The sequence below is a fragment of the Salvelinus namaycush genome, chromosome 15 (genome assembly GCF_016432855.1).
Source record: "Salvelinus namaycush isolate Seneca chromosome 15, SaNama_1.0, whole genome shotgun sequence".
In the NCBI taxonomy this organism is placed as follows: domain Eukaryota; kingdom Metazoa; phylum Chordata; class Actinopteri; order Salmoniformes; family Salmonidae; genus Salvelinus; species Salvelinus namaycush.
Genome location: NC_052321.1, coordinates 39,200,143 through 39,222,414, shown reverse-complemented (window position 1 = coordinate 39,222,414; position 22,272 = coordinate 39,200,143). Strand labels below are relative to the sequence as shown.

At 45.3% G+C, this 22,272-nt stretch overlaps 2 protein-coding genes across 4 annotated transcripts in view; one reads left to right on the top strand and one right to left on the bottom strand.

The window, feature by feature from the left end:
- The window catches only part of LOC120060081 (lutropin-choriogonadotropic hormone receptor-like), a 39,119-nt gene extending 33,759 nt beyond the window's left edge, over positions 1 to 5,360 (top strand). The window contains exon 2 of the mRNA XM_039009144.1: positions 4,955 to 5,360. Within this exon, the coding sequence (XP_038865072.1) occupies positions 4,955 to 5,360 (406 nt within the window). The remainder of the gene's footprint in view (positions 1 to 4,954) is intronic.
- A 1,547-nt stretch (positions 5,361 to 6,907) lies between these two features.
- The window catches only part of ston2 (stonin 2), a 59,721-nt gene continuing 44,356 nt past the window's right edge, over positions 6,908 to 22,272 (bottom strand). For all 3 annotated transcript variants that reach the window (XM_039009905.1, XM_039009906.1, XM_039009907.1), the window contains 5 exons: positions 16,200 to 17,647; positions 13,797 to 14,129; positions 13,476 to 13,698; positions 11,459 to 11,661; positions 6,908 to 10,321 (listed from right to left, as the gene is read on the bottom strand). In XM_039009905.1, the coding sequence (XP_038865833.1) occupies positions 10,232 to 10,321; positions 11,459 to 11,661; positions 13,476 to 13,698; positions 13,797 to 14,129; positions 16,200 to 17,647 (2,297 nt within the window). In that variant the 3' untranslated portion in view covers positions 6,908 to 10,231. The remainder of the gene's footprint in view (positions 10,322 to 11,458; positions 11,662 to 13,475; positions 13,699 to 13,796; positions 14,130 to 16,199; positions 17,648 to 22,272) is intronic.

Genomic DNA, 22,272 nt, shown 5'->3' with positions numbered 1-22,272 from the left:
CATCATTTTCTGGAATTTTCCAAGCTGTTTAAAGGCACAGTCAATTTAGTGTATGTAAACTTCTGACCCACTGGAATTTTGATACATTATAAGTGAAATAATCTGTCTGTAAACAATTGTAGGAAAAATGACTTGTGTCATGCACAAAGTAGATGTCCTAACCGACTTGCCAAAACTATATTTTGTTAACAAGAAATTTGTGGAGTGGTTGAAAAACGAGTTTTAATGACTCCAACCTAAGTGTATGTAAACTTCCGACTTCAACTGTATGTGAGAATGCTGTTCATTGACATTCATCACCATATAGTGCCCACAAAGCTCATTGCTAAGCTAAGGACCTTGGGACTAAACACCTCCTTCTGCAACTGGATCCTGGACTTCCTGGCCTGCCTCCCCCAGGTGGTAAGGGTAGGTAACAACACGTCTGCAACACTGATCCTCAACACTGGGGCCCCTCAGGGGTGTGTGCTTAGTCTCCTCCTGTACTCCCTGTTCACCCACGACTGCGTCGCCAAACACAACTCCAACACCATCATTAAGTTTGTTGACACACAACAGTGGTAGGCCTGATCACCGACAATGATGAGACAGCCTGTAGGGAGGAGGTCAGAGAACTGTCAGTGTGGTGCTAGGACAACAACCTCTCCCTCAATGTGAGCAAGACAAAGGAACTGATCATGGACTACAAGAAAAGGGGTGCCAAACCGGCCCCCATTAACATCAACAGGGCTGTAGTGGAGCAGGTCGAGAGTTTCAAGTTCCTTGGTGTCCACATCACCAACAAACTATAATGGTCCAAGACAGTTGTGAAGAGGGCACGACAACACCTTTTCCCCCTCAGGAGACTGACAAAATTTGGTATGGGTCCCCAGATTCTCAAAAAGTTCTACAGCTGCACCATCTAGAGCATCCTGACCGGTTGCATCTCTGGTATGGTAACTGCTCGTTATCTGACCGTTAGGTGCTACAGAGGGTAACGCGTACGGCCCAGTACATCACTGGAGCCAAGCTTCCTGTCATCCAGGATCTATAGACTAGACGACGTCAGAGGAATACCCACAAAATTGTAAAAGACTCCAGTCACCCAAGTCATAGACTGTTTTCTCTGCTACCGCACGGCAAGCGGTACCGGAGCACCAAGTCTAGGACCAAAAGGCTTCTTAACAGCTTCTACTCCTAAACCATAAGACTGCTGAACAATTAACCAAATGGTCCCCGGATTATTCACATTGACACCCCCCCATTTGTTTTTACACTGATGCTACTCACCGTTTATTATCAATGCATAGTCACTTCACCCCTAACTACGTGTACAAATTACCTCGACTAACCTGTACCCCCCGCACATTGACTCGGTACCCCGTGTATTTAGCCTCGTTATTGTTATTTTATGATGTTACTTTTTATACTTTATCTTATTAGATAAATATTTTCTTAACTCTTTCTTGAACTGCACTGTTGGTTAAGGGCTTGTAAGTATGCATTTCACTGTAAGGTCTACACATGTATTCGGCGCATGTGACAAATAAAGTTAGACTCCGTTCCATTCATACCATTCCAATGACCCCGTCCTCCTATAGCTCCTCCCACCAGCCTCCTTTGCTAAAAAAACAATCCAAGTGTTGAAAGATCTGGGGTGTAATCATTATGTAAACCGTTTGCAGTTTAATAACCAAACGGAAGCAAACCAAGCAAAACAATAGTTTCTATTGGGCAAATTCAGGTAGGTCCCTCTTCGTTTCGTTCCATTTGCTTCCGTTTAAGAAACATTTTCCAACAGAATTGGCGTAATGAATACGCCCCAGGCATGTGTCAGCAACGCCTGGGCAGATGAACGCTCCCCATAAAATACAAGAAGATTGGGCTTGATGAGTTCCTCAAATGACTGACCGTTTGCTTGCTGGTAGTTCCCTCTAGTGGCCAGGCCCTGCCATGACTGGGGAAACTGCCAAACTAAATATACAGTATATTGTTTATCTCGCACTGTTGCTTGTAGACCCAATTCAAGTTACCTATTTATTCATGTTCAGATGAGAGCTCACATTTGTACGTATTAGCGAAAGTGGTTCTTTGCACTCATGGATAGACCATGTCATTAAGTTACTTAATTAGCCTAAAACACACTGTGTAGTAACATCTATCCATGGCAGCTTGACAGTCCCCACATAAAAGGAAACGAGCAGCATGGAGGCCTCACAGAGCAAACACAGCAAGGTTGTTTAAAACATATTTTAAAGGTGTGATGGCTCTATAACATAGTATGTCTGGGGAGTGCACCAAATCAGAGTTGGATTTATTCACCCTTCCATTTACACAAACATTACTGAGAAAAATACATACATTCAAATACAGCCTCTCAGCAATCTCGGATACAGCACATTTGGAGTTCTTCATAGCTCGCAATGGTGAAGATTATGTTGATCTGAATAATACCTTGCTATACCTAAGTGTCAAAGTCACTTAACCTAATGGAACAAATATTGTACGTATTAGCGATAGTGGTTGACGCCGGAACACCTGTAGGTCTTATCAATTATCCAATAGTAAACATGTTTTCACACAGGTGGATGTTTCCTTGGGTAATCGTTTAATCAGTCAGAGAAGTAGTAACGTTACATAACCATATCGAGCCGTTATAGAAAGCATTTTGAATTATAGTGCTGACACTCTGGTGACGCAATTTTCAGCGGGTTTGTTTTCCAAGGACTCAGCGGGGCAAATTAACGTGACCCGACTCTGCAAGGGCTAACAGCGGACTGACTAAAGGGGCTGCAAATTCATCGGATAGTGCAATATTTGAAATCATTGGACTTATATACAGTGACATTTTATTTTAAGAGAAACTCATGTTGAATGGTTTGGACATTAAAATTCGCCTGGTGCGTTGTAAATATGAGTTTTGCCTGATGGGTGTTTGGGGATGTACGTTACCGTATTCACATAGTATCGGCGTCCCTTTTTGTCAAGAAAGTAACTATCTCCAGTCGTGAAACTTGGACATGCCCAAGCTCTATTGTCAACAACTGCAAAGTAACCAATTGAAAGGGTGTATGAAGACAATTAGTTTAGCTTCAGGTAACCGCGTGTGCAATCAAGATAATTGGTTTCTAGGACCACTATCAAAATGCATAGTTATCAATGATAACAATGATAGTTTTACAGGTTCATATAATAAGAATCCTTTGAACTTCAAACATTATCATTTGGAATTCATGGCTATGCATGTAGACGGACAACAGTTTTGAAGCAAACCATTCCAGACAGATTATGGTTCAGGATCATCAGTGTGTTAATTTTAACAATTGGCCTTGGCTTCAAGGAAACACTTAAAGGATCAAGCATTGGCTATTGATAACTCAGACGTCTTGCGTGGTTATGCTTTGAATGCTTTAAATTTTACACCAGAAGAGGAGTGTGGACAACAACTCTCCTTGATCAAGTCAGGAAACGTTCGGGTTGAGGTTTAGACAACCCCTTCCACATTATATACAAAAGTATGTAGACACCCCTTCAAATTAGTGGATTCTGCAATTTCAGTGACACCTGTTGCTGACAGGTGTATAAAATCGAGCACACCGCCATGCAATCTCCATAGACAAACATTGTCAGTAGAATGGTCTTACAGAAGAGCTCAGTGACTTTCAACGTGGCACCGTCAAATTTCTGCCCTGGCCATCTGTAAGTGCTGTTATTGTGAAGTGGAAAAGTCTAGGAGCAAAAACGGCTCAGCCGCGAAGTGGTAGGCCACACAATCTCACAGAACGGATCGCTGAGTGGTTAAGCGCATAGCGTGTAAAAATCGTCAGTCCTCGGTTCCAACACTCACTACCGTGTTCCAAACTGACTCTAGAAGCAACGTCAGCACAATAACTGTTCATTGGGAGCTTCGTGAAATGGGTTTCCATGGCCGAGCAGCCGCACACAAGCCTAAAATCACCATGCGCAATGCCAAGCGTCGGCTGGAGTGGTGTAAAGCTCGGTCGCCATTGGACTCGAGAGCAGTGGAAACAGGTTCTCTGAAGTCATGAATCACACCATCTGGCAATCCAATGGACAAATCTGGGTGTGGCGGATGCCTGGAGAACGCTACCCTCCCCAACGCATAGTGCCAACTGTAAAGTTTGATGGAGGAGGAATTATGGTCTGGGGCTGGGGCTGTTTTTCATGGTTCAGGCTAGGCACCTTAGTTCCAGTGAAGGGACATTTTAACGCCACAGCATACAATGACATTCTAGATGATTCTGTGCTTCCAACTTTGTGGCAACCTTTGGGATGAATTGGAACGCCGACTGCGAGCCAGGCCTAATTGCCCAACATCAGTGCCCGACCTCACTAATGCTCTTGTGGCTAAATGGAAGCAAGTCCCCGCAGCAATGTTCCAACATCAAGTGGAAAGCCTTCTCAGAAGAGTGGAGGCTGTTATAGCAGCAAAGGTGGGGACCAACTCCATATTAATGTCCATGATTTTGGAATGAGATGTTCGACAAGCAGGTGTCCACATACTTTTTGTCATGTAGTGTATTTCCTGCGCTTTCCTATATCGCCTAGATATAAGACAGACACTTCTTATGATACATTTATGAATGTGTTATTCAATGCGTTTCTCTGGGCTATCGTAGTAAAGGCCCAATTCAATATTCCCTCCCCCAACCTCCTAGACTTACAGGGGTTAAGAGCTGTGCAAGATTGCTAGAAAAAATATTCACAGCTGTAATGGTCGCCAAAGGTGTTCCACAAAATATTAACTCTGGGTGTGAAGACATACGCAATCAATAAGTATTCAGACATTTTTTCTATAGATCAGTAGGAAAAATGTAATCCTTTTTAGATACAATTTTAAGGCTGCAAAACGGGAAGATTGTGCAAGGGGTGTGTAGACTTTCACTAGCGACTGTATTTAACATATTAGTGTATTTGTATGGGACAATGCTCATGTGGGTCTTAAATCTTCTAGACACGTGGAGTCTATAATTTGCAACCTGACCAGCTCTGCCAAAAGTCAGCGATCCAAGGAGGTCCTTTGGGACACCTTCAACCCCTGTGAGGTCGTGATGAGCCTGGGGTTCATGCAGGTGTCGGTGTGGCTGGTCAGCCTGCTAGCCGTCCTTGCTAACCTCCTGGTCCTGTTCATCCTGCTGACCAGCCACAACAAACTGACAATCATCCGCTTCCTCCTAAGCAACCTTGCCTTGGCAGACCTCTACATGGGCATGTACCTCCTGCTCACCGTGGACCTCTACATGCGCTCCCGGTCCCACCACTACGCCATCGACTGGCAGACTGGAGCCGGCTGCCAATTGGCCGGGGCGCTCACAGTGTTCGCCAGCGAGCTGTCAGTCTACACGCTGGCTGCCATGTAGCGGTGCTAATGCTAGCCGGCTGGCTGCTGTGCCTGGTGTTAGCTACAAGAGAGTTATCTGTCTGCTCATGGACACAGACTCGACCGCCCGCCATGGTCTACGTGGTAGCCCTGCTTGCGCCGAATGTGTTGGCTTTTGTGGTGTGCACGACGTGCACATCGACTGTATGGCGCACAATCAGCAGCATCTGTCGAGCCGAGGGGATGCCAGCATGGCCAAACGTATGGCCGTGAACATCTTCAACTTCTTGTGTCTGTTAGTTCTCCACATCACTCCTTTATTCATCCTATTGGTTGATCGAATGGAATGACTTGAATTCAAGTCCTTCATCCTGCTATGTGTTACCTTCATTCATCCTCATCTTCAAAAATCTTTATTCAATCTTTCTTCTTCATCTGCTCATCCTCATCTTGACACCTGCTTATCTTTTCTTCCGTCTATCCTTCCTAGGTGCTGCTGCTGCTGTTCTATCCATGGAACTCGTGTGCCAACCCATTCCTGTATGGTATCCTGACGCGGGCCTTCCACGGGGATGTCCTGATGCTGCTGAGCCGTGTGCGTCTGTGTTAACCCCAGGCCCAGCTCTAACGAGGAGCACAGCGCGTCATGGGCAGCCCCGCTGGGGGCAAGAGGAGCAAAGGCGTCCACCGTCCTGCAACCCAAATCCTGGCGCTCCTCAGAAGCAGAGAACGTAGACACACCAAGGAGCAGGTCATCAAACTGCAGGAATCCAAGGTGTTGCCACACACCAGGGAGAATGAGAACCACGGCCGAGAGGCTGGATTCTATTGGTTCTCCAGTTGATTGGGGCAGTGGTTCCCGAACCTCGTACTATGGATGACCCTGTAAAACAACATATTTCACTGCATCTAGCGGGTGTGAGAATAAACGTTTTTTTAATTTTTATGATGACCAACCAGTTTGTAAATGTTGAATTGAGGAATCAGATTGGACAATGGAAACGGCTCTTTAATTTATATATTGTGTCATTTGTTTTATTCATGTTGCATATAGAATTTCTGAGTTGACTGGAACTGGACTAGAATGGAACTGAACTAGAATGGAACTGAAGCAGGTAGCCTGGTGGGGCGGCAGGTAGCCTGGTGGGGCGGCAGGTAGCCTGGTGGGGCGGCAGGTAGCCTGGTGGGGCGGCAGGTAGCCTAGTGGGGCGGCAGGTAGCCTGGTGGGGCGGCAGGTAGCCTGGTGGGGCGGCAGGTAGCCTAGTGGTTAGAGCGATGGGCCAGTAACCGAAACGCTGCTCGATCGAATCTCCTAGCTGACAAGGTAAAAATCTGTCTCTGAACAAGGCAGTTAACCCACTGTTCCCCGGTAGGCCGTCATTGTAAATAAGAAGAAAACAGGTGCTCACAGCTTGGTTGAGGAACAACGCAACAGAGAACAAAGCAACAGCAGAAAAAGGAATTCGCAAGAACAGCTAGTGTGTAGCAGTGTGTATTCTAGGATTGTCTAACTGTCTTGTGTGTTAGTGGTGTTTTGTTTTGCAGGGCCTCCTGGGTGTAGTTAAAAAAGCTGAAAAAAAGCAATACTCAAGAGAAAAATATATTTAATTCCTTTGTCCAGTTTAAAGTATAATTTTCAGCAAATATACCTCTAACATTCTTGAGTACTCCAATTGGATCTGTCAAAGGAACAGATCTTATCCGTCTAGTGTTGCAGAATGGATTATTTACAGGTTGCAGCTAATGATGTACGGAACACAAAACCATGTTACCAAAACAGACTAATCCCATGACCCACAATGCATCTTTTTTAGGTACACAGAAGCAGAGCACAGTCATATGATGTTTTGTCATAAAGAATAAAAATGACAATGTTGTCAGACTGCATCAGTTATTTTTTTTTCTAACGAGTTAAATCTTTCTTGGAAAACCATTGAAATGTACTGGGCTTTTATACAACAGGCTTTTCTTCGAAAATCAAATGAGGTCTAGATATCTTGAGCTTGAAAATCTTTTAAAATGATTCAAATGTTCTATTGTATATGATTTTCTGGACTAGTTTCCCATCCAGATCTGGATTTACCCATTTCCATGTCTTTTTTCTCAGAGATGGTAAACTAGGTAACCCAGATCCCGTGTGAAGACCTATTTTCTAACATTCCACTCACGAGACAAAATTTCACATGAAAAACCTGTTCACCATCTAGAAGGGAAAAAAAAGATAAACTATTCACTCTCTATACAATTACAATTCATTATTTCATGTTTCCTCGCGACAAGAACACATTGTGCATCGTCCTAAACGACAACAACCCCCCCCCCCCCTTATCAGTACATTTGTTGAGTTTGATTTATTGCACTGTTGAGAACAAAATTCCCTCTGCTAAGGGATGTTTCGAGATGCTTCAAGTAGGCCAATTTTCATAAAGAAGCATTTTTGTTTTGCACAAAATGTACCAACTGAACGACAACAGTAACCTACAATTGTGACCAACTACACAATGGAGCAGCTAGAACAAGTCTACATCAGTTTAGACCTGGAGATGATGTCCATTGCAGAATATATTTATATTTTGTACATACAGTATCTTGTCCACGTTGAGTCAATGTTAGTAGTACGGATGCACATTGTACATGTAAAGCACATTTATAAAAACAAAAAAAAATATTTTAAAAAATGCTGCAGTTTTCATTATATGACCAAGTACAGCCAAAATAGCCAAACTACAGTATCGTTAGCGTATTAGAACTCTGCATCATCATCATCACCAATAGCAGTATTGACTGTTGTTAACTCACGTATAGACTGGTTAAGACTACTATGTGAAATGACAGGACCAAAGTACCTAGAAGACCTTTCGGAAGAACATTCAACTTTGCGAGAGAGAAAAGCAAAAAGCATTTATGCTTACCTAACACCTGACTGAACACAAGAGCATTCAGTCGAATACTGAATAGTGAACCAACACTGACACTGGAAGTAAAAAATAAACTGTTGAAAATACGTAGAACTAGTAAGTTTCAAGGTCTACACTGCGTGAAATGATTTTTTTTTTAAATCTAGGTGGCATATTGAAGAGCCATTTTGTTTCTACTATGTAAACTAATGTAAGGCTCTTAAATCTATTGATTGAGAATTGTGTGGAAGGCCAATGAACACTGAAGCAAACACGTACTGTAGAAGCACATTAGCTAGTGCTTCGATTAGCCTCGGAGTGCATGAAATCCACTAAGACTGTAATGACTGTACTCCTGAAATAAGGGCACTTATTTCACATCTCAAAGTCCTGGTTTACTGAAATGCCAGGCTTTACAATGTCAAACTAATCCCCATCATACCGCAATATTTGACTCTCACAGACAATCATCTGTTCTACACTATCTGAACGATCTGTAACGTTGCCCTTGCTGTACCCCAGTGGGGTAAGACCACAAGGCCAAGCCGATCCACTCACAAAAAATGAATCATCATATAAAACTAATAGCTCTCCCTCAGTAAGACTAGTCTGGCCAAATCAGCATTTTTAAGAAAACAAACAAATGAACAAAGCAAGATCCTTAATTAGCCTCCTGCTGAGTTTCCCTAGTCTACAACCAGTCCAGTCTATATCCAGTTTACATCTAGTCATATCCAGTCTACGACTAGATTAAGTAGAGTCTATATCCAGTTTACATCTAGTCATATCCATTCTACAACCAGCTTAGTCCAGTCCAGTCTACAACAAAGTCCAGTCTACACTCACCGACCAGTTTATTAGGTACACACATCTAGTACCGGTGTCGGACCCCCCCTTTGCCTCCAGAACAGCCTGAATTATTTGGGGCATTCCACAAGGTGTCGGAAACATTAAACAGGGATGCTGGCCCATGTGGACATGACGGCATCACGCAGTTGCTGCAGATTGGATGGCGGTATAGTCATGCTGTGAACAGCCCGTTCCATCTCATCCTAAAGATACTCTATTGGGTTGAGGTCTGGGGCCTGACCAGGTCTGGGGACTGACCAGGTCTGGGGACTGACCAGGACACTTAAGTAAACTGAACTCACTGTCATGTTCCAGGCAATGTTTTTCCACTTCTCAATTGTCTAGTGTTGGTGATCGCGTGCCCACTGGAGCCGCTTCTTCTTGTTTTTAGCTGATAGGAATGAAACCCGGTGTGGTTGTCTGCTGCGATAGCCCATCCATGACAAGGACCGACGAGTTGTGCGTTCCGAGATGCCGTTCTGCTCACCGCTGTTGTACTGCGCCGTTATTTGCCTGACTGTGGCCCGCCTGAATCGCACGATTCTCGCTGATTCCTTCAAACTCTCTGATCAACGAGCTGTTTTCACCCACAGAACTGCCGCTGACTGGATGGTTTTTGTTTGTCGCACCATTCACCCTAGATACTGTTGTGCGTGAAAAGCCCAGGAGGCTGGACGTTTCTGAGATACTGGAACCGGCGCGCCTGGCACCGTCGATCATAACACACTCATAGTTGCTTAGGTCACTTGTTTTGCCCATTATAACATTCAACTGAACAGTAACTGAGTGCCTCGATGCCTGCCTGCCTGCTTTGGCCACCTGACTCACTGTCTGTAGGAGCGATCCATTTTCGTGAACGGGGTGGTGTACCTAATAAACTGTCCGGTGGTAGTACATCTCGTCATACCAGTCTACATCTCGTCTATAACCAGTTGGTCTAGTGTAGATCTAGTCTAGCACCCATGTCAAGTTGATGACCTACCGAGAATCAGTTACGTCCAGTGTACATTCAGTCCACATCCAATCTATGCACAAACATCGGCCAACTAGTCCTCCGGTATAGTTCTTCAAAGTGCAAAAAGTGACTTTTCTCCCTTCTCCTGTGAAAAAAACAGTCATCATATCCTCCCGCCCTCCCTACATCCGTCTGTCTGTCTGTGTGTGTTCACTGCTGTGCACATTCTCCAGGCTGGTCCTGGTCCAGTGTAGGGCTGCTGCTCTCTGAGAGGCCGCCTGTCTTCTGTTCTATAGGCACCTGGGGGACAGGAGGGACAACGGTCAGAAAGGCAAACGCAAGGACACCTATGGAGGCCTACTGCTTATAAGCACTAAAACATCTCTAGAGATCTGTTGTGGAGTCTCAAAACAAGAACTGCAATGCAGCTTGACCCTGTGCTCGTCTCAGCTGTATGTGGGATGTGTGCTGTCTGGGGGGGTTGAGAACGGAGCAGAAGACACATTTTCATTGTTTGCCGTGACTACACGGACATAAAGTTGTATCGTATAAGAACAGTGAGAGATCAGTGGGAGATACCGTCTACCTAAATGAAGGTGCGATTGTCTTTGGCCACAAGGTGGCGACCGTAGCCCGTACAGTGAGATCAGTGATGAGACAGAAAAATAATATGCCACATTCCCACACACAATCAAGGCAATCCATCCATGTCTCCGTATAGAGAACAGAGAAGTCGGAGGTTGCGGAAGGTCTGAGCAGAGGTCAGTGGCGTAGCGTCGCCTACCACGTAAACCAGGTTGTTCTGGTGAGGTGTCTACCTTAGGCCGATGCCTTGGCTTGACCTGGATATAGGTATAGATCCCTGGGTTGGACTCGTTTGGACTCATTTGAATGGTCCTTGTGACCTATAATACTTGTAGGAGAACCGAACCACTGCTATAATTACTACTATAGCGTAGCTCACTGTATAATAACATGGCTCTCCTTCTGTTGTGCTGTACGATAACGGGGCTTTCCTACTGTACTATACGTGTGGCCTGGGACCGTATCCATAAAGCGTCTCAGAGTACGGGCGCTAACCTATAATCAGTTTAGCCTTTTAGAACATTATGAATACGACGATAAGGACAGATCCTAGATCAGCACTCCCTACTCTTGAGATGCTTTGTGGTTACAGGCCCTGCGTTAAATTGATGTTTGTGTTGATCTGCGGCAACTGTGCCGACTACTGTGTTAGCTACTGTTAGTGGGAGCCAGAGGGGGTGGCTCATCGTGCCTAATTACATGTTTGGACGGGCAAACGCACAACAGAAAACAGCTCCCGCAGGTGAGCCAGAAGGTTATGGAGGACACCCAACGTGTGTGTATGTCATTTTACCATGTCAGCCCATTCACAAAAGGCTACAACTCCACGCACAAACACCCCGGGTCTATTACCTGGTAGGAGTAGTGTGATTTGTAGTTGATCCACTTCTTGGCGTCTGCCCTGTCCTCTACAGAGAGGGAGCGGACGGTGGCTTTGGAGGCAGAGGCGGCAGGCATGTCAAACTCTACCTCCAGGTGGCTCTGCAGCGAGGCTGGCACCTCCCGGTCCGAACCCAGCTCCAGACGACAGAAGAAGGTGTGGGGGTGACCCAACGCTGCCAGGGGGAGACACAAACGTACATTAAAACGCACATGCAGACGAACACATCGACACACACCACGTACGCAAACACACACGTTCATCATCAGCGATCACTCTGGGTCGAGTAGGATTGTCCTCCCGGTGGGTCCGCACACGCACGCACACACACAGAGCACAGAAAGGGAGAGCAAATCCTTTCCCTTAAACACGTGTAGATTGGATAGTCGTAAGCAATATTGAAATCTACATCAAACTCATCAGGTGACAACACAACTATTGCTATGCCTATCCAATTCATTTCAGGTCTTCATGAAGTGCCTAGGGGAAGGGGCTAGCAGTTGTCTCTGGACAGGGCCACAGAGAGGGCGAGAGTTGTGCCAAGAACATCATAACACTGAAGAACGGACGGGACGGGCTACCAAGAGGGGTCAAAACAGGAAGTGCCGTGAGGTCAGAGGTCAGAGAGAATATCCTCTGTTGTGCACACTGTTTTTGGAGAAGAGGACTGTAGCAGTGAAATGTGAACCAGCGTACCGCCATGCTTCTCTCATTTGTGGCGCAGGGAATTACAGCCCCAGAGTTGGCACCACTGTGTGGACTGTAGCACACATATAACGAAGGGACGAATGAGCATGAAGAAAGAAGAAGGAACACAAAAGAAGGAGAGAGAAAGAAAAAGCAAGGCAGACAGAAAGACAAAAGACGGTGCAAACAAAAGAAAGAGAGACAGAAAATGGAGGGCAGGCTTGGCCCGGCCCAGTTAAGTAGAGAGGGTGAGATGAGGAGGAGGGAGAGGAGGGCTAAAGAGAGGGGAAAGGGGAAGAAAAGTGAGAGAGGGACAAAAAGTGAGAGGGGGATGAGAGGCAGAGGGTAAAGAGAGAAAGAAGAAAGGGGGAGAGAATGAGGGGAGAGAAAAAAAGAGGGGCCCACAATAGAAGGGGGGGGGGGGCAGCCTGTGGCAGAGCATGTATTTACAATAGAAGCCTGTGGCCTGTGGGTTTGTGAGGTAATGTATGGTGACAGCCAGGGCTTTGACTGGCCAATCAGTACTCAGGACAGGCAGCCATGCTGACAGCCTATTGAAAGGCCTGAAGGGGGCCGCATTCTGACAGAGACATACCAACACTGGACTGGGGCCAGGGAGAACACACACACGGGCGAACTCATGCACACGCACAGACACGTGCATGGGTGCACACACATACACGGGCGCATACACACACACGCAGAGGCGCAGATGCACGCAATCCTTCACGGATACATGCCTGCATGTACACACACACAAACAACTCTACAACACATACGCACACTAGGATATTGACCGTGCCTGGGGTAAGGACTATTGACAGTCTGCACAGTGTAATGACAGCAGAAACAGATCAATGTTCATAATCTCTCACTGCTGGGTGAAATAGAGACATTCCCCCATGTCCTGTCCCTCTGAGCTGGGTGAAATATAAACCAGCTCCACTAATACTGACTGGCACTGTGATGAAACCTCAAATGGATCGTCAGAAGAATGAGAATACATATATTCCAATAGAGATTCTCCATTGAACGTTCGTTTTTAGACCAGGCTTAATCTGTGTCTGGGAAACCTACCAATAGTGTCTGAAATGAGCCATCTCTCCGCTGTCAGGTGCGACTGGTAAAACAACTATAGATCTGGCCCTTTTCACAGGGACAATAGCAGGGTATCGCCTCAAACTCCGTCCCTCCTTACCAAAGGCTTGTGCACCGCTAGTGAAATAGCAGTGTATTCTTGCATTTATACAGTGAGAATAGAAATAGGTCTCTTACTGAATTATGACCCCAACAACTTCTTACCAGAGTTTTTGTCAGGCAGGCGGCTGAGCCTCCACACCACAGCTTTAAAAGCCTGTTCATACTTGGCCGTGCCAAGGGTCACCCTCATCACTGGCTCTGACCCGGAAGTACTCGCCGTGCCGAAGCTGGCACCCTTGTTGAACCTCGCCTTCAGTGACCTCTCCCCCATCACCCCGTCCCGACGGAAGTTCTTGGCCCAAATCTCAGGGATGGGGTAGCGGATCTAGGGGTAGGCATGATAATGAATGTTAGCAAACGACTCAGGGAAGTGAAGTTCAATAATAAAACTGCAAGAGACACAATGTTCTATTATTATTTTACCGCCACATTCTCGCAGGGGATGAGGTTCAACGTGTCCCGATTGGACGAGAACCCCTGTGACATCAGCAGCCAGGACTGCAGGGTGACCTCGGCGCCGCGGACAGAGGCAACAGTGCGCAGCGTGAAGGGGAGGGTTTTTTCAGCGAATGCCGTGCGGAAGGCGAGCAGCTGAAAGCGGCGGCAGGGTGGCGGTGTGAAGACAACTTGGCGTGACGACAGGAACTCTAGTTCGTCTGCGTGTTCGTCATGAAGCTCGCAGTCACGTAAGCGGATCCAGCGTGTGGTAGTGTTGGGGATGATGTCGTGTCTGGAGACCACCTCCTTACCTTTGACCTAGAAGAACAACATCAGGAGGGGGGTTTAATACTTTCATGTATACAGTTGAAGTCAGAAGATTACATACACTTAGGTTGGAGTCATTAAAACTCGTTTTTCAACAAACTATAGTTTTGGCAAGTCGGTTAGGACATCTACTTGTGCATGACACGTCATTTTTGATTTTGCAACAATTGTTTACAGACAGATTATTTCACTGTATCACAATTTCAGTGGGTCAGAAGTTTACATACACTAAGTTGAATGTGCCTTTAAACAGCTTGGAAAATTCCAGAAAATGTCATGGCTTTGGAAGCTTCTGATAGGCTAATTAACATAATTTGAGTCAATTGGAGGTGTACCTGTGGATGTATTTCAAGGCCTACCTTCACAATCAGTGCCTCTTTGCTTGACATCATGGGAAAATCAAAAGAAATCGGCCAAGACCTCAGAAAAAAATTTGTAGAACTCCACAAGTCTGGTTCATCCTTGGGAGCAATTTCCAAATGCCTGAAGGTACCACATTCATCTGTACAAACAATAGTACGCAAGTATAAACACCATGGGACAACGCAGCCATCATACCGCTCAGGAAGGTTCTGTCTCCTTGAGATGAACGTACTTCGGTGCGAAAAGTGCAAATCAATCCCAGAACAACAGCAAAGGACCTTCTGAAGATGCTGGAGAAAACAGGTACAAAAGTATCTATATCCACAGTAAAAATTTGTCCTATATCGACATAACCTGAAAGGCCGCTCAGCAAGGAAAAAAACACTGCTCCAAAACCGCCATAAAAAAGCCAAACTACAGTTTGCAACTGCACATGGGGACAAAGATCGTACTTTTTGGAGAAATGTCCTCTGGTCTGATGAAACAAAAATAGAACTGTTTGGCCATAATGACCATCATTATGTTTGGAGGAAAAAGGGGGAGGCTTGCAAGCCGAAGAACACCATCCCAACCATTTATGTGGATATATTGAAGCAACATCTCAAGACATCAGTCAGGAAGTTAAAGCTTGGTCGCAAATGGGTCTTCCAAATGGACAATGACCCTAAGCATACTTCCAAAGTTGTGGCAAAATGGCTTAAGGACAACAAAGTCAAGGTATTGGAGTGGCCATCACAAAGCCCTGACCTGCTTCTACACCTGCATTACTTGCAGTTTGGGGTTTTAGGCTGGGTTTCTGTTCAGCACTTTGTGACATCAGCTGATGTAAGAAGGGCTTTATAAATACATTTGATTGATTGATTGACCTCAATCCTATAGAAAATATGTGGGCAGAACTGAAAAGGCGTGTGCGAGCAAGGAGGCCTACAGACCTGACTCAGTTACGCCAGCTCTGTCAGGAGGAATGGGCCAAAATTCACCCAATGTATTGTGGGAAGCTTGTGGAAGGCTACCCGAAACGTTTGACTCAAGTTAAACAATTTAAAGGCAATGCTACCAAATACTTACTGAGTGTATGTAAACTTCTGACCTACTGGGAATGTGATAAAATAAATGAAAGCTGAAATAAATCATTCTCTCTACTATTATTCTGACATTTCACATTCTTAAAATAAAGTGGTGATCCTAACTTACCTAAGACAGGGAATTTTTACTATGATTAAATGTCAGGAATTGTGAAAAACTGAGTTTAATTTTATTTGGCTAAGTTGAATGTAAACTTCCGACTTCAACTGTACATGCATTTCAATGTTTGTACCTTTGTCTGAATAAGTGTCTGCAGAACTCCAGGACCAAAATTCTGATGTGTACACATCTCACCATCCAAATCCTCCTCTCATACCAATGATTCAGTGGAAGCTGCTGAGGGGAGGACTGCTCATAATAATGGCTGGAATGGAGTCAACGGAATGGCATCAAACGCATGGAGACCACGTGTTTGATGCGTTTAATAACATTCCACTGACTCCATTCCAGCCAATATTATGAGCCGTCTCCCACTCAGCAGCCAGCAATGGTTCCAATTTGATCCCTACAAAAATCCACCTTTCACACACCTATAAGCTACCCAACATGAACCACCCTCCCCTTTCACTCGTAACTGGACGTCTGTTTTAACACGCTCTCCTTCTCTTTTACCTGCACATCATTGAGTCCGAGGCGGCAGCCTGCCGACCCAGAGAGGAAGGCCAGCACGTGCACACGAGTCATCACAAGCTGCTTCAGAATCCTCCCATCTCCCGCAGCGACCGTCCCGTAGAACTCGTCCCTCACCTCCACCTGAACCTCCTCCTCTGTCAGCCCCGCCCCTATGGGCGACCCCGTCAACGCTCCACCTGTCACTGCCGGCAACCGCCTCAGCACCTCCACCAGCGCATGACGAAAACTCAGGAAGTCGTGGTAACAGGTGGTGCCCAGCTTCACCAGCTGCTCGCGGATTGGCTGGTGGGTGACGGGTGACTTCGCCTGGATTCGCCTCCTCTCGCGGTATTGGACGAGGTCCACACTTAGCGTGTGGACGCGGCCGGCTTCTTCGTAGTTCTGCAGGCGGTGTTCAGCCGCCTCGTAGCGAGGGTCCAGTTTCAGGGTCCTGAAGGGTTTTTCCAGACCTTTCTCGTAGAACATCTGGAGCACGCTGTCGTCAGACAGACGGACATAGATAGGCCCCCAGTGGCGTGACGACATGATGTTCTTCTTCTCTGGTATACGGAGCAGCATGGCCCAGCCATCTTGGGGGGTCATATGATCTGGGAGGTAGGGGGCGCTCTCATCCTCTCCCTCCAACCCATCTTCCTTCGCCTCCTCCGCATCCTCCACTGAGTCATCAGGCAGAGTGGGGCTGCCTGGATCGTCTGGGTCTGTGATCTGGAGGTTTCTCAGCTGATCCAGGTCTAGTCTGTCTAAGGGAGGAGTGACATGGCTGACTGTCTCTTCCCCTCCTCCTCTTGTGGGCTCAAACTCGGAGGAGAAGACTAGAATGGACTCTCGTTTGGCCTCTTGGCTGTGGGAGCTGAACGACTGGAAGAAAGGAGAGCTGAAGGAGAAGGCAGAGGGAGAGCTCTCCAGGTGGTGGGCGGAGCCATTACTCTGGATCGTCTGTGATGCCACTTCCTGTTTACAGTCAAAGTAGGAACTAAAGGGGTTGATGGGAGAGGGCTGGATGTCATTGAACTCTTCACACAGGAAAGGGTTCTTCTTGGTGTAAGGTTTAGTCCTACCGGGGAGCAGAGGAACGGTTTTAGGTTCAGTCAGAAGGGTTCTAGGAGGGTTTCCGTCCGGCGTCAGGTCCAGGAGGTGGCGGTTCTGGTTCTGCTGGTTCCCGTTCTGCTTCCAAACGTTGGGAGGAGAACCAATCAGGTTACTGTTGGCATCCTGGAAGTGGCTGAGATCATCCAATCGTATGTGGGATGGCTGCTCCCGGCGGTGGAGGTGGGGCTTGTCCTCCTCGTCATCGTCAAAGGTCACCCAGGATGAGAAGCGTCCAGAGGAAATGGGGGTCTCTGATTGGGTGCCGGGGAGTTTAGTGTTGGAAGTCCAGCTGACTGAATCCATCTCTATTCCTTCATCCTCTTGGAACACTGACGAATCTACACAAAAACAAACAGATATTTAAAATATATAAATTCATATGACATTATAAAACCATATCAAACGCATAACATACAGTCGTGGCCAAAAGTTTTGAGAATGACACAAATATTAATTTTCACAAAGTCTGCTGCCTCAGTTTGTATGATGTCAATTTGCATATACTCCAGAATGTTATGAAGAGTGATCAGATGAATTACAATTGATTGCAAAGTCCCCCTTTGCCATGCAAATGAACTGAATCCCCAAAAAATATTTCCACTGCATTTCAGCCCTGCCACAAAAGGACCAATTGACATCATGTCAGTGATTCTCTCGTTAATCCCATTGAGAACTTGTGGTCAATCCTCAAGAGGTGGGTAGACAAACAAAACCCCACAAATTCTGACAAACTACAAGCATTGATTATGCAAGAATGGGCTGCCACCAGTCAGGATGTGGCCCAGAAGTTAATTGACAGCATGCCAGGGCGGATTGCAGAGGTCTTGAAAAAGAAGGATATTGACTCTTGCATCAATTTCATGTAATTGTCAATAAAAGCCTTCGACACTTATGAAATGCTTATAATTATACTTCAGTATTCCTAGTAACATCTGACAAAAATATCTAAAGACACTGAAGCAGCAAACTTTGTGAAAATTAATATTTGTGTCATTCTCAAAACTTTTGGCCACGACTGTACACAGTATGAAACCATTTCTTGAAACTGAGTGACTAACGCTGCGTATCATCTCGTGCATCCCATCATGACAGATCTAGTAGTCTGTCCATGAGAGATTAGTAAAAGAATGATCAGGTGAGCGAGACCTCTTTATTTAAACCGAACAATCGAAAAATAAGTGGGCAACTTTATTTATTCCACATTGTATGAGTCAGCTCATGTGACGAAGACAACAGATACGATGAAGGTTAACTGCTGCTGCATGGTCACTTTAAATACCACGGTATACGGGTATGACACACACAAACATACAAAAACACACTTCCCAATCCAAGAGAATACAACCGCAATCAATCAATCGTCCCTGACTTCCCCGTCTCAGCCGCCGGTATCTATGCTGCGATAGTCACATGTGCCGGGGGGGATTGGTTTAGGCTGTTATAGCTGGTGTAATTCTCCCATCTTATCTGGTGTCCTGTGTGAATTAAAGTATGCTCCCTCTAAATTCTCCCTCTCTCCCGGAGAACCTGAGCCCATGCCTCAGGACTACCTGGCCTGATGACTCCTGGCTGTCCCCAGTCCACCTTGTCGTACTGCTGACCCAGCCTGCGGCTATGAAACCCTGACCTGTTCACCGGACATGCTACCTTTCCCCGGACCAGCTGTTTTCGACTTTCTCTCTCTCTACCGCACCTGCTGTCTCGACTTCTGAATGCTTGGCTATAAAAAGCCAACTAACATTTACTCCTGAGGTACTGACCTGTTGCACCCTCTACAACCACTGTGATTATTATTTGACCCTGCTGGTCACCTATGAAAATCTTGAATAACAATCTGGCTTTAATGGCCATGTACTTATACTTAGAATCTCCACCTGGCACAGCCAGAAGAGGACTAACCACCCATCAGAGCCTGGTTCCTCTCTAGGTTTCTTCCTAGGTTCCTTCCTTTCTGGAGAGTTTTTCCTAGCCACCGTGCTTCTGCATTGCTTGCTGTTTGGGGTTTTAGGCTGGGTTTCTGTGTAGCACTTTCTGACATCTGCTAATGTAAAAATGGCTTTAGAAATTAATTTGACTGATTGTAAACAACTACTGGGAGGATTCAAAGGAATACTGGCAGATTCCAATACACAAAGTTGTGCCCAAAGCTACATATTGTGCCTTTAAATGGACAGAGAGGCCTGGATTGTGTGTTCAAATCCAATAAAATGTTTATTGGTCGTGTACACATATTTGAAGATGTTATCGCCGGTGCACCAAAATGCTTGTGTTTCTACCTCCAACAGTGCAGTAATACCTAGCAATACAAAACAATACACACACATCCAAAAAATAAAGAACTAGCAAAACAAGCAATGTCAGAGAGAGAGAGAGAGAGAGAGACACACACACACACACACACACACACACACACACACACACACACACACACAATACCTGACCACTGTGACTGACCCAAACTTAAGGAAAGCTTTGACTAATGTAGTGAGCATAGCCTTGCTATTGAGAAAGGCCACCGTAGGCAGACCTGACTCTCAAGAGATGACAGGCTATGTGCACACTGCCCACAAAATGAGGTGGAAACTGAGCTGCACTTCCCAACCTCCTGCCAAATGTATGACCATATTCGAGACAAATATTTCCCTCAGATTACACCGATCCACAACGAATTCGAAAACAAACCCAATTTTGATAAACTCCCATATCTATTGGGTGAAATACCAGTGTGCCATCACAGCAGCAAGATTTGTGACCTGTTGCCACAAGAAAAAGGCAACCAGTGAAGAACAAACACCACTGTAAATACCACCATTATTTATGTTTATTTCCCTTTTGCGGCAGCGTAGCCTAGTGGTTAAAGCGTTGGACTAGTAACCGAAAGGTTGCACGTTCAAATCCCGGAACTGACAAGGTACAAATCTGTCGTTCTGCCCCTGAACAAGGCAGTTAACCCACTGTTCCTAGGCCGTCATTGAAAATAAGAATTGGTTCTTAACTAACTTGCCTAGTTAAATAAAGGTAAAATTTAAAATTTAAAAATTTGCACATAATATGACATTTGAAATGTCTTTATAGTTTTGGAACTTTTGTGAGTGTAATGTTTGCTGTTATTTTTTATTCATTGTTTATTTCAAATTTGTTTATTATCTATTTCACTTGCTTTGGCAATGTAAACATATGTTTCCCATGCCAATAAAGCCCTTAAATTGAAATTGAATTGAGAGAGAGACATACATACAGTGCATTCGTAAAATATTCAGACCCCTTGACTTTTTCAACGTTTTGTCACATTACAAACTGAGCAATCGGGGGAGAAGGGCCTTGGTCAGGGATGTGACCAAGAACCCAATGATCACCCTGACAGAACTCTAAAGTTCCTCTGTGGAGATGGGAGAATCTTCCAGAAGGACAACCATCTCTGCAGTACTCCACCAATCAGGCCTTTATGGTAGAGTAGCCAGACGGAAGCCACTCCTCAGTAAAAAGGCACATGACAGCGCACTTAGAGTTTGCCAAAAGGCACCTAAAGACTCTCAGATCATGAGAAACAAGATTTTTTCATATGATTAAACCAAGATTGAACTCTTTGGTCTGAATGCCAAGCGTCACGTCTGGAGGAAACCTGGCACCATCCCTACAGTGAAGCATGGTGGTGGCAGCATCATGCTGTGGGAATGTTTTTCAGAGACAGGAACTGGGAGACTAGTTGGGATCGAGACAAAGAAGTACGGAGCAAAGTACTGAGCCCGGACTTGAACCCGATCGAAAATCTCTGGAGAGACCTGAAAATAGCTGTGTAGCAACGCTCCCCATCCAACCTGACAGAGCTTGAGAAGATCTGCAGAAAAGAACGGGAGAAACTCTCCAAATACAGGTGTGCCAAGCTTGTAGCGTCATACCCAAGCAGACTCAAGGCTGTAATTACTGCCAAAGGTGCTTCAACAAAGTACTGAGTAAAGGGTCTGAATACTTATGTAAATATGTTATTTCAGTTTTTATTTTTAATAAATTAGCAAATATTTCTACAAACCTGTTTTTGCTTTGTCATTATGGGGTATTGTGTGTAGATTGACGAGGAAACAAATACATTTAATCTGTTTTAGAATAAGGCTGTAATATAACAAAATGTATAAAAAGTCAAGGGTTCTGAATACTTCTTGAATGCGCTGTGTACATATGCACTACATGACCAAAAGTATATGGACACCTGCTTGTCGAACCCCCCCCCCCCCTGCTATAACAGCCTCCACTCTTCTGGAAAGGCTTTCCACTAGATTTTAGAAGATTGCTGCGGGGACTTGCTTCCATTCAGCCACAAGAGCATTAGTGAGGTCGGACACTGATGTTGGGCTATTAGGCCTGGCATGCAGTCGGCGTTCCAATTCATCCCAAAAATGTTCGACGGGGTTGAGGTCAGGGATGGATGTCCTTTGGGTGGTGGACCATTCTTCATACACACGGGAAACTTGAGTGTGAAAAACACAGCAGCACTTTTGTCTTGTGCACTCACCCTCTGAATGTCACACATACACAATCCATGTCCCAAATGTCTCTCAAGGCTTAAAAAAAAACGTATTTAACCTGTCTCCTCCCCTTCATCTACACTGATTGACGTTAATAAGGGACCAAAGCTTTCACCTAGATTCACCTGGTCAGTCTATGTCATGGAAAGAGTAGGTGTCCTTCATGTTTTGTTTAATATAATGGTGTGTTTAGACAGTATAGACAGTATATGAATAGAAAAGGTGTATACAGCAGTAGTTATATAGGATGACCATGACTAGAATACAGTATTTACATATGAAGTGGTTAAAACAGTATGATGATTTAACCCGGGTGATATACAGGGTGATATAGCCCGACAGGATGCTCTCAATGGTACATCTGTAGAAGTTTGTGAGGGTCTTATGGGACAAGCCAAATTTATTGCGCCTTTTTCACCATACTGTCTGTGTGAATGGAC